This window comes from Limulus polyphemus, unplaced genomic scaffold (assembly GCF_000517525.1).
Source record: "Limulus polyphemus unplaced genomic scaffold, Limulus_polyphemus-2.1.2 Scaffold196, whole genome shotgun sequence".
In the NCBI taxonomy this organism is placed as follows: domain Eukaryota; kingdom Metazoa; phylum Arthropoda; class Merostomata; order Xiphosura; family Limulidae; genus Limulus; species Limulus polyphemus.
The window spans coordinates 692,455-704,822 of NW_013665806.1; the positions used below are offsets into that span (position 1 = coordinate 692,455).

Below are 12,368 nucleotides of genomic sequence, written 5' to 3' on the forward strand. Positions count from 1 at the left end.
TCTCGTTCAGCTAGTGTGTATTTATATTTATTTACGTGATACATTTTGGTGAAGTTATTAAGAATAATTGATTAAAAGATATTAGATAGTGTTACTATATTCTATACTCTGAATGAGAGAAGTGTTTATTGTTCATACTTTTAATAGTGATTAATTTTGCTGGTTTTTGTGGCATATCCCAGTTATTTTGACACATTTTCTTGATTAAAGTATTTTTTGTGAAATGAAATTTTAACACAAAAGTTATGATCCACTGTTATTTATTGAATACTCGTTAATGTTTAAACTATTTTTTACAAATGTGAAAAGTGAATGAATTTATAATCAACATACATCTGAGTTTGAAAGAAAAATGTTTGAAAAGTACCATTTAATTATGTTTACAGAAAAAAAAGAGGGCTTATCTGTTTTAAGTGTATTTGTTTTGAATGTTCAATGCATTTGAAAAACCTAAAATAATAAGTATCTACGTACGGTCTTACCTATCATGTAGGGAGTCCTTGTAATAGCCAGGTTGACAAAATGATGTAGGGAGTCCTTGTTTAGCCTGGTTGACAATATGGAGTAATTTGCCTTTATCAACAAGTCAGTACTCCTTCAGAAGCAAAAGTACATCTTCAATGACACACAGGTAATGAATACATAACAGACTTGATGAGTGTCTGTAACTTTCACAGCATCATCTGTATGACAGAATGGAGAGCAACATCTTGTGGCTGGGCATCAATGCAAGATGCACAAGTTTTATGAAGCTATTCTGTGTTGTTGTTATATTTTATATGAACAGTAATTTTGGGAGGAAGTGCAAGAAAGTTTTTAAGCATAAAGAGGTTTGATACACAAAATTCGAAAATAAAAAAATTGTCTAATGCTTTAAGCTGATAAATACAAGCTTAAAGCTATTGTTTATGATACTGTATGGGTATAGTTGTTTTTGAACATTATGGCACTGTCAAGGGCAGATTCAGACAGGAGCACTCTAAGTGCACCCCTCCTTTTGTTTGGCTATTCTGATTTATGAACTACTAAAGTTCAAATGAAGCATCTAAAAACCACAAAAGTCTTTGCGTGAATTTTTTTTCAAGTCAATTCATTGTAACTTGCATTGGTTGGTATTGGAAATTAATCGTGAACACAGTATAAATCACTATACTAGAATTACAGCTCACGGTTCACTTGTGTTATAATCATCATAGGATGCTTCGACATATTCTGCGATGTAACCATGTATTGCACTGCAGAATGTTTTTTCACAGTACATATAATCTGCATGTATAATTTTTCCATTTCTTACATGTTCTTTGTTCCAACTAATTTGAAAGTGGATTTTTAAGTTAATTCTGCTGGTATAATGTTTGATATTAAAATTTCACATATAATGCCATTTGTTACCACTTTTGGAGGATGGTATTTTGCCTGACCACTGCTTCACTCGTTTTTTAACTGCTTTGTGGCTAAAATTCCTCATAATTCTTAATGTTTTGAAATTTTCATTCTTCAGTAATATGTTGGATCTGCCCTTGACTGTAAGTGATATATGTATATAATTTATTAATGAAAAATATCTGTTACTGTACTATAACTAACAATCCATTATCTATAGTCTCCAGGTTTATGACATACAGAAAGAGATTTTAGTAATGTCAGAGGTCGAAATTCCTGAATTTAATTACATTTGAAATGTATACTCTGGAAAAGGAGCTGAATATTAAAAGAAAATAATTGATATTCATTATTAATTTACAATTTAAGATAAAAATGTGAAACAAAAGCTGCAACATTAATTTAAAAGAATATTAGATGAAGGTTGTTGTATTATAAGAAGTCATACAAATATTGCAAGCATAAAAGTACAGATTCAAGTTCAACAATTTCTTCATAAGAAAACAAACTAAATATGATGGTTCCAACTTGTATCTGGCTTTTACTCTAGCAAATGTACAAGATCTATTTGTAGATTATGATGCAATCATATTCCTCCAAGCTAAGTATAAAATAGATTTTGTATTGATGATATTTAAAATTGTATTAATGTTACAACTATCATCATTTTAGAGTCCTCCAATTCAAGATATAAAGAAATAATTTTTCTATACTGTATTGTTTTAACAACTAAGCAATTATTCTTGAACTTATTCCAAGTACAGAATGAGTAAACAATTTTTTCTTTTATGAAGACAGAATGTATTTGGACAATGTCTCATATAAATTAAAAGGTATAAAGATGGGTTTAAGAACAAAATTTTATCAAGTTGATTGCATTATTGTAGCTTGTAATACACCTAATACCCCCCCCCCCCCAAAAAAAGAGAAGAAATGTATATATGTCTAAAAATGATCCTATCCCTCAAAAGTGAACTTTCAATTTAAATTTATAAATTTCACTCAATCAGGAAACTGTAGCTGTGAATGCATTGGGCAATCAAAAAAGAAAAAAAAAATTTAGAATTAGAGGAATTCTATTGTGTATATATCTTGTTTCTCAAAATTGTTTACTTTACATGTTTTGTGCTTCATAAAGATACATTTAGTGTTTAAGTAACTCAAACATATTTTCCTTTTATTTAATGTGTAAGATCAGAGTCTTTAAGATTTAGGTTTATCAGGTTGCAGAATATCTTATTTATAGAGATCAGCTAAAGTTGATTTGTTTTATTAGTTAAAAATTCAGCAGAATCTTATTCTTAAGAGCTAAGAAAGGCATTTCTATTAAAAATATATATGAGGAAAACTTGTAAAAAGTGATAAGTATATGTACACATTTACAAAGTTTTTCTAATAAAAAATCTTTCTGTTACACTCATCAGAAGGAAAAGTGCAGCCATTAACAAATTTTACTACTATTGCACGTTTTTTTTTGTAACCATCATAATGCTTTCTTGTTATTTATATCACTATTAATTTATAACAAATAATTTTCACTTCACTTAAATTGCTTTCCACAGTTAACTATAATTCATAGTGTCCACTTGATTTTTCAAGCTTTTTGAGTCTTGGCCTGTAAATAACATTGTTTAAAGATTTTTATAGAAGTACTTCTACTAAAATGGCATCAACTGGCTGCTATGATAATCTTACAACTTCATACTAGAGTTAAGAAAAGAAAGTAATAATCTGAAGTTGGTACATGAGCTGATGTTTTTATAAATCTTATTTATCTTCAGTGAAACTTCTGAATGTAAAAGCTTTGATTTAGTTCTCCATCTTGTAGAGAACAATCTGAATCTTAAACCATTAAAATTAATTGCCTTGAATTAACACATTAAAACTTAATTTCTTCTTGTCCCACATTCTTTAAAACTAACATGTGTTTTAAAAATTAATTTGAAAAATTCAAGGTTGATAAATCTAATTTTCTTGAGTTAGTAACTGCATACTGGTAGTAACTTCCTCTGGAATCATTAACAAGATTTGTTTCTTGGAAAAATTTAAAATTTGTCAGATCACCTGAGATATTACATGGTATAATGTTTTCTTTCTATGGAAATTCCAAGAAAATTCTATTGAAAGTGAATGTAGATTGTCCAGTCCTACTATTTATTATAAAACTTTCATCATTTTCAACAACTGTAACTGTATGCATACCTTTAGTTTTGATGGTAAATCTGGATACTAAAACATAAGAGCAAAGTATCATCTGAATATTTATGTATGCCAATTATACATGTATGAGGCTGTTACATACATGAACAGCATGGTCAAGATGTGTAGTAGCAGCTTGTTGATATCAAGGAAGATGAGGTATATGTATTTATGAAAACATGCAACTATCAGGTCTGTGAAATTTGCACACTAATGTAAAATTCATTTACAATGTGTTTTTTTTTCAATGTGGTTAGTTTTTAGTGTGTACTATAAGTTTCATTAATGTGTGTATCAAAGGCTTTTTGTGTTCATATTTAGTGGAAGACAGTCTTTATTCTATTTTAAAATTTAAAACAAAATACAAAATATGTAACTGAAGGAAGTTTATTTTTATAAACAAATACGTTAGTATGTGGTTTGGGGAAGATACCTTGTATGCAGTTGAAAAATATCAACCTTTTTTATACTTGTGATATCTTTATGAAAGAAGAAAATATTCTAATAGATAACTTCGATTAACGTGTCTTCCTCTGAATAGTTTTACTATATATAGGTATTGTAATTATAGTATATGTTTTAAATAAAGAAGATAAATATTGGTATCAAATACTTTCCTAAATGGAAAAGTTGTACAATCAAATTCTGAGAGATCAAGTAACGTAGTCTATTAAAATTTTATGGACACACTAATCTAAAAACTGGATTAAAAACAGTTTAATAACTAAGAGCCAAATGTTTTGGTGGTAGATCTTGTTATTTTTCATTGTCAATTAAAACAAATGCATGTTGTGTGAAAGTGTGATCATCATTTTCAATACAGTAAAAGGTAGTTGTGTTTTGTTCATTTTCTAGCATCAGAACAAACTGGGCAAAAGCTATGATTATAGTTGTTGCAGTTTTATCCTAACTTAAGGGGTGTTTATTTTGTTTGAGTACATGGTATACATAACTGAAAATATGAAGAGATCAGCTAACTTTTTCCAGAAGAATTTTACAATACTTGGAATTTTTCGACCCCTGTTTATAAGTTGTTGTAACTACCTTACAGAAAAGTTGAAATGTTCTGGATATTCTGCATATTAAATATGAAGATTTTGTGCAAAAACAACAATGTTATCAGTGTTTGTGTATTTCTTGTAGTAAAATTTGTTTGTTTCCACTATTCTTGAAAATAAAACTATCCAATGCAATTTCTTCTAGACAACTTGGAGACTATAGCTTTCTCTTCCAGTTTTGGGACTTTCTGTGATCTTCTTCATTCCAAGAAAATACTACAACAGTAAATGGCCATTTACTTGTTTGCTTGCTCATTGGATATGGTTTAATTACATATTATTTTCAGGATAATTATGCTTCAGAAATAAACACAATTTTTACTCTTGTTTTTCAAATGTTTCTATGTAGTTTGGAATGTTTGAAGCACTTGTCAGCTCATTTGTGGATGAATTTCCAACTTTTTTCAAAAATAAGAAAATAGCCCTGACAGCTTTCATGAGCATTGTCTTATTTCTCTTAGGAATTCCCTGCGTTACAAGGGTAAACTTCTTTTTTGACATTTAATTTACTTGATTTTTCTAAAGGTGTTCCTTTCTTGACTCTTTATAATTCTACACAGAATGTTTATTGTGCTGTAGGGATAAATTAAAATAAATAATTAATATGATGTTGATTAAAATGTATTGATTGTTGCTGGAAGTTGAAGTTCAGACATGAAAAAAAAATTATTATATTTTCATATAGTGTTAGGTTATTATATTCACTCTTAACTTAAGTAAAGATTCAATGTACAGAATAATACATGTAATTCATAGTATAAGGATCAGCTTAACTGAAAGCATAAAAGTGCCTGAAACAGAAATCAATAGCTCATTGTGTTAGTCAGAGAATAAGTAAGATGTCAAAGATACTAGAAATACAATAGCAAATAACTGCAAGCTTGTTATTACTGACTACCATTCCAAACTAATTTTGCTGTGACAGATATTTTAATCATTTTATTGACACTGAAAATGTAAGGATTACATTGAAAATATAGGAAATTTCAACCTGTCTTATCAGGATGCATAATTGTTTGAATTAATTGAATGTCACCCTTAAACATGAGTTAACATAATTTTGAGTTTTTAATATTTCTTTACACAGTATATGAATAAAGTGATAATTGGTGCTTTAAAAGAAAGTTAAGAAGTTAGGTACTAAGGTTTATATGAAAGTAGATGGTGTGGATAATTTTTATATTTTGAGTAAGGCAGTAAGTGTATTAAGAATGCACAAGACTATTGTTAATGAACTGTAGCTTCTATTAGTATTTAGTGTACTTTGAAATTTTAGTAATGTATAAGTATTTAACAATGTGCACCAAGATTAAAATTTTAAATTTGCTGTTTATCAGTGAATCAAAGCCAGAAAATGCAAGAGTGTAATAACAAGCAATTTGTTAATTTTAGGGAGGAATGTATTTTCTTCAACTCATGGACTGGTACAGTGCCACATTTTCCCTGATGATAATTGCTTTGTTTGAGACAATTGTGATCTGTTGGGTTTATGGTAAGAATTTCTTGTGTGTGTGTATATATATATATATATATATATATATATATGTGTGTGTGTGTGTGTGACTGGAATGTGTTTTAACATTAAAACAAAGGTAGATTTCTCCACATAAGTAATTATTTCATTTGCTTATGCTCTGCATGTTAGTGCCATGGAGCTTTTATGTGGTTTGGTTTTCAACAAAGCCTGAGAATAAATGAAATAACTATTTATATAGAAAACTTTCCCGGAGAGTTTTCATAAATTTCTGTATATTTTTATAGTATTTTATGCAAAGGTGTATTTAACATATCAGGTAGCCTGTGGAATTAAACATAACCATACTTACACTTGTCAACAAAACATCAACTAACCAAAAACCACAAAATTAGTATTCTGTTTTCTCGGTCATCTGCCATTCTTCGTTGCTACTCGTGCTGTTTTTCTTTTTCAAAAAAAAAAAAGCCAAAAGTCAATAGCAATGAATTTTAGTTCAGTAAACATGGATTTATTTGTAAATATATAATGTTTATTTGATGCATTTGTTGTGGATTACTTGTATTTATGTTTGATTGTTATTGCCTTTGGGCTATCTAGTTTTTTTTTTTTCATGGCAATAATGTAGCTCTTAAATGCAACCTTGCAACTTTAGTTCCCTTTGGGTTTTTGCTTTCAATTTGTGTGTAATACTTTTCAATATCGCAATATATAGGTTATAAATACATGTATTGCTAAAAAGTTTGCTGATCATTCCACCCATTCTCCTAAAAATCATTGTGCACAAAAATTAAAAAAATTGTGGTTCAATGAATCTTTTAAATGTTAGTTAGTTGAACAGTGTTGTAAATCTAAATACTGTAAAACATTTTCGTTATTATATCTTTGAAAATTGTGTAATATTTCTCTGAATTTTGATAAACTTGCACGTGAAAGTCAAGTAAAGAGGAGAACTGTTTGTGATGAATTGAAGCACATTTGTTAACTGAATATTAAAATATTCTGTCTAGTAATTTGTTTTTCATGGTTTTATTCATGTATTCCAAAAATGTACCGTTGTAGGTACCGAGTTCTTAATTGCAAAAGTTCAGTTTATTATAAGAAATTATAAAACATATTCAAATAACAAAGTATATGTGAAATAAGTGTACATTTCATTTTTTAAGCAACTATACCTGCTGCCATTTTCTTCATAATTACTTTTTCATTATAAAATGACATTATTGTATCTAAATGTTTTGTAAGGTCATGCAGTATCTGAATCATATCTTTGATCCCTAAAATACTTACTTTTTTACTGAAGGTGTAGAACGTTTTATGCTGGACATCAACATTATGCTTAATCGTACTCTTCCATTGTGGTGGAAACTGTGTTGGTGTTATATCACTCCAATTACTATTTTTGTAAGTAGAAGTTATGATGTGGTGTAGTTCAATTATTTTCTTTATAAGTGGTGATACCAAACTACTTGTTTGTTGTTATTTTTTCTTTTACTGCTTCATTGGGTAAAACATTTGTGGCATGAAATCTTTCCTCTCAAAAAAAAATTAGTCATATTTTATATATAAAAGATTTTTTAAATAGTGTTTTACTATTATAATAATTCTGATGTTTGGTTTTCTTTTTTTTTTAACACTACCAATAAGATTATTAATATGAAAAGTCTTAAAGGTTGTGTCGACTGTTCCGTTTCTTCTTAATTTGTGGATTTTGGCTCTAGACTGATTACTTCCTCAACACAAAACTGTTTACAACAACAATCAAGGCATAAAAAAGCTAAGAACTGCAGCTGTGTAGTCTTAACTATGTATACAATCTCATGTGAGATATTAGACACACTAAACTCTTAAAAAGAAATTACAATAATAATTATAATGTAACAATCCAAGTGTCAGTTGTCTACAAGCAACCTTAATGTTTCAGTGTTTATTGTATAAACGAGGATATCATTAAATTCCCTTTGCCGCATCTAGTGGGTGAAGAATAGAAATATTATAATAGTGAATTGAGTGAGTAGTTTGAAGTTCAAAAATATAATACATACAAATTTTTGTCTATTTCAGTGTCTTCTGTTGTTCATCATGATCAACCACACAACAATTACTTATAACCAATATGTCTATCCCACTTGGTCTGTGGGTTTAGGCTGGTGTATAGCAATGTCATCATTGGTTCCTATTCCTGGTTATGCAGTATTACATATGTACAAAGCTAAAGGTACTTTTAAACAGGTGGGTTTCCATAGCTGCATAGGTTATACTTGTAGTTTGTTTATCTACCTTAAATGAAGTTTGTACAGATTATTTCTGTGGTATTATAAAAAAAAAAAAACACTTTAGAAAATAGTTGAAGAAACCATTTGTTGCTGTAGATGATGTAGATACATGATTTTTGCTGATCACTGATTTACTAGAAATAACTTGTACAAATAGTATGACACACAAAAAAAGTTGTAATAAATGTTTATAATTTAAAACTTTTCAGTACTTGCCGATAGTTCATGCATTAAACATTTAAGGAAAGTAATTATCCACAACTTATTAAACATATTGCAACAGAATTTCAGCCAGTTTTAAAATGCATCTATTTTACTTAAAAAAATATCCACATGTTTTTAAACAGAATATTTTTTATTAGTATTGAATTGTTCATAGACTATATATCTTAGAATTTTGTGTTTGTGCTAAACTGCAAGAATCTTAGTTCAGTACAACCTTTGATAAGAGTTAACTCAAGTACTAGTTAACTTAAAAATGTTAAGTGAAAACTGAAGATTGCATCACAAACTTTTTTGTACTGGGTCAGATTTTTTTTAGTTTTTGAACTTTAGCTTTGATTTGTTAAGTGTTAGTCTGTTCCTATTTCTTATAATTACCCATGTACAAACTAAATAATTAGATATAGTTTTAAGTTTCTTTTTGTAAAATGTCTATTAATAATTTATTCCTTTGTTCTTTCTGTTTATTTTAATTCAATGAGTTTCTTTGATTCATATTTACCTTTTCTGTCTTGTCTCCTCCTCATCTTGACACATGGTGCACATTTCCTTGTTTTACAGGGTGTGCCAACATGTTTTCCATTTTTCTTCTATCCCATTTTCTTCCTGATAAAGCCTATTCTTCCAAAATAGCTTGGGTCATCAAGTTTTTTTTATTTACCATTTTCTGTAACGCAAATTACCTATGATCATTTTACTTTATCCTTTCTTCCGCTGGAGTCTTTTAATATATATATTTTTTAACTAGGGTTGACATTTAACTTGTTATTGTACAGTTTTTACTATAACTGTATGGTAATATACTTTTATACCATATTTTATTTTAGAGGTTGCTTGAGTGTTTGCGACCATCTCCTGAATGGGGCCCAGCCCACTCCAAACATCGCTTGCTGTATAAAGAAAGCCTTAGCCTAATGACCAGTCGGTTTAATCAGACCCAAGTTGCCAGCTTACACAATAGTGCTAGTTCAACTTCCTGCAGAAAAATTTCATTAAATCAAGAACCCACAGAAGAAATAACTAAAGAACTTCCTCCACAGTATGAGAGTATGGTTTAGCAAAGTTAATTGGTGTGATGGATAGCTAGAAAAAATTTAGCTCAAAACAGCACACACCCATTTAGTCTCCTCCAAGACTGATATGCCTTTCCTGGAATGCCTAGTGAAGCATATATAGCCTTTTTTTTGTGAGGAGAATTTTTTTTCTATGATATTATAGAGGACATTAACATTCTCTCAAAAGCTTTGAGTTTCTGTATGAAAGCCTTTGTTTATTTAGAATTTAAGTATAACTTTTTCAAAATAAGGTATTTATTTACAAAACTTTTTAAATCATATTTTTCCATTTAAGAAGTATTCAAATGTGTTTGTGCATTGATTCAATTTTCCTTTTCACAAATACAGTGTACATTAAAAACAGGGAGGGCTGCATTCACATTGGGGATTTCATTTATGTATTAGTATTATTTTGTTCCTTTAATGATAATTCCAAGTTGAAGTATTTATTCAAGAAACACTTGCATCTGTTTTAAACTGTTTGTTATACCTTATATACTTGGATTGCTAGGCAGTATTATTCTTGTACACTGTACATGAGTGTTGTGAACTGATGATAGTAAGCCAGTGTAGTTGTTGAAAAACAAAGGAGAAATATTTGTGCATTTGTAATAAATGCATTCTTAATCTTCCATACTGTAACTGTAACAGATGAGATTGAAGTAAATGAAACATGGTCAGCAGTAATAAAGTATTGTATACATTAGGTTGAGACTGTGTATGGTCAAATATACAACTAACTTAGCTATGTGTAAAGATTCAAACTATACTTCACTAGTGTACATAATTTCATCATCCAATCTAAAATCTATGATAGAGGTGAATTACAGTAATATAATTCTGGTAAAAAAGTTTTGCAAAGTCAGTTTTTTGATTAATTATTAGGCCTTGTAATTGACTTTTTTTTTCTTTAAATGATTTTACAAATTACTTTCAATATGTGTAATATATGATAAAGTTTGTATCTTTATGTACACAATGCCATTAAATAAGACCAAATTGAAACAATCAAGTTTGAAACTATCTTACTTCGTGAGTACTGCATATTGGTAATGTACATATCTCTCTTAAAATAGCATGAATTGTGCATTTTCAAATCACATTAACCAAATATTTTCACTAATCAAATTATGACCTTTACTTATTTTATTTTTTAAGTTTTCAACTGGGTTAGTTGTTAGTTTTTAAGGAGCATTAAAATAATTACTCATTTAGTAATTTCACTATGGCAGATTTTATTTCAGGTCACACTGTATCTTTAAAAACGTTGCACAATATTGTCTTGGTACTTAGTTTGCTTAAATAATGACTATTATAAGTAATGTAGAAGTGTAGCAAAGATGTTGTCATACAGCTCATTTTCATGCTTTTATAGTTTGAAGCTATAAAAAAAAAAACTGAAACCATAACGTTCCATATAGAGTTCATCATAAGAATTTAGCTAACAATCTTGAGAACTTTAGATCTTATGTTCTGCTACAAGAAAGGAAACATTTGTATAGCATTTTATTATGTATTAAGATACTACTGATGTGTTAATTCAAATAAAAATGATAGTGATCAAGCTTAATCTAGTGTAGTATGTGTTTTACAAAGATAATGCATAGGTCTCGGAAGCAAAGTGTGTGTGGGGTGGGGTGGCAAAATTGAAGACAGTTCAAAACTTAATCTGCTGAAGGCAGATAGGAATTAGAGGTTTTGAGGATATTTAGGAAAGTTTTACAATTTGAATGAAGGAAAGATACAAGTGAAACTGATGTGAAAATAAGAGTTAAGGATAAAAAAATAGATGCATGATCATTTATAACTCTACCTACCAAATTTATTTTAAAATCATTATCTGTATATATGCAAGTCATTATTCTAAATCAAAAACTCAATTGAAGTTAGGGAAATCATAAACCTGTCAAGATTTGGAAAGGGGGAGTGGGCAAACTTCTGACATCAGTGTAATATACAAAAGAATACTCATAATTTCTCTAATTTTATCAAACATTATAGCACTGTTTTGGTCTTTGCATAAAATATATCATTCCTACACAACTTTTACATGTTCAAAAGCTGAGTAAACTTTATACTCTCTTCCATGATTTTTTATTGAAGACAAATTTTCCTTCATGTGGAATACATTTGAAGCAACATATATTCATGCAAGTTCATCACTGCCAAAAAACTTAGCAGATGATTAGATAGTAATGTAAGTGAAAACTCTTAAAATTCATGAAGACACAAATGCAAATTAAATACAGATTAAATACAAATCTTGCTATTATGATGATGAATATGATGAGACCTGCCCATGCAATTAATAGATTCATATTCTAATACATAATGTTCAAAGAAAATGAAGGTGTGTGTGGTCTAATTAAACTACAATGTATCCTTTTAGCATAGGTAAATAGGTTTAATTCATTAATATTTTCTATTTTTTTTTTTTTGTACATACAGAATAGGATATAGTTAGGCCTGATGGTTAGGGCACTTGACTTTCAATCTGAGGGTTGCAAGATCAAATCCAGATTGTTAAACATGCTCATCCTATATCTGGGTTGGCCACTCAAGTTTTTGGCTTAAAAAATATACCAGCCAACCCTAAACTAGTTAGAATTAAGATCGTCATGGCAAGGAACTATTGCATGTGATTATAGAAACATAGGTATTGTGCATACAGCAGGTGGAAACAATCAGTAATTGTAACTAA

General features: G+C 29.1%; 1 protein-coding gene across 2 annotated transcripts in view; it reads left to right on the forward strand.

Annotated features, from left to right (window-relative positions):
* LOC106478288 (sodium- and chloride-dependent glycine transporter 1-like) overlaps positions 1 to 11,094 on the forward strand; it is a 72,769-nt gene extending 61,675 nt beyond the window's left edge. Inside the window, exons 10-14 of one of the 2 annotated variants that reach the window (XM_013938818.2) lie at positions 4,990 to 5,121; positions 6,033 to 6,132; positions 7,418 to 7,518; positions 8,179 to 8,346; positions 9,440 to 11,094. In XM_013938818.2, coding sequence (XP_013794272.1) covers positions 4,990 to 5,121; positions 6,033 to 6,132; positions 7,418 to 7,518; positions 8,179 to 8,346; positions 9,440 to 9,670 — 732 coding nt within the window. In that variant the 3' untranslated portion in view covers positions 9,671 to 11,094. The remainder of the gene's footprint in view (positions 1 to 4,989; positions 5,122 to 6,032; positions 6,133 to 7,417; positions 7,519 to 8,178; positions 8,347 to 9,439) is intronic. The other variant, XM_013938819.2, reaches the window with a different exon arrangement.
* Positions 11,095 to 12,368: the final 1,274 nt, after the last annotated feature.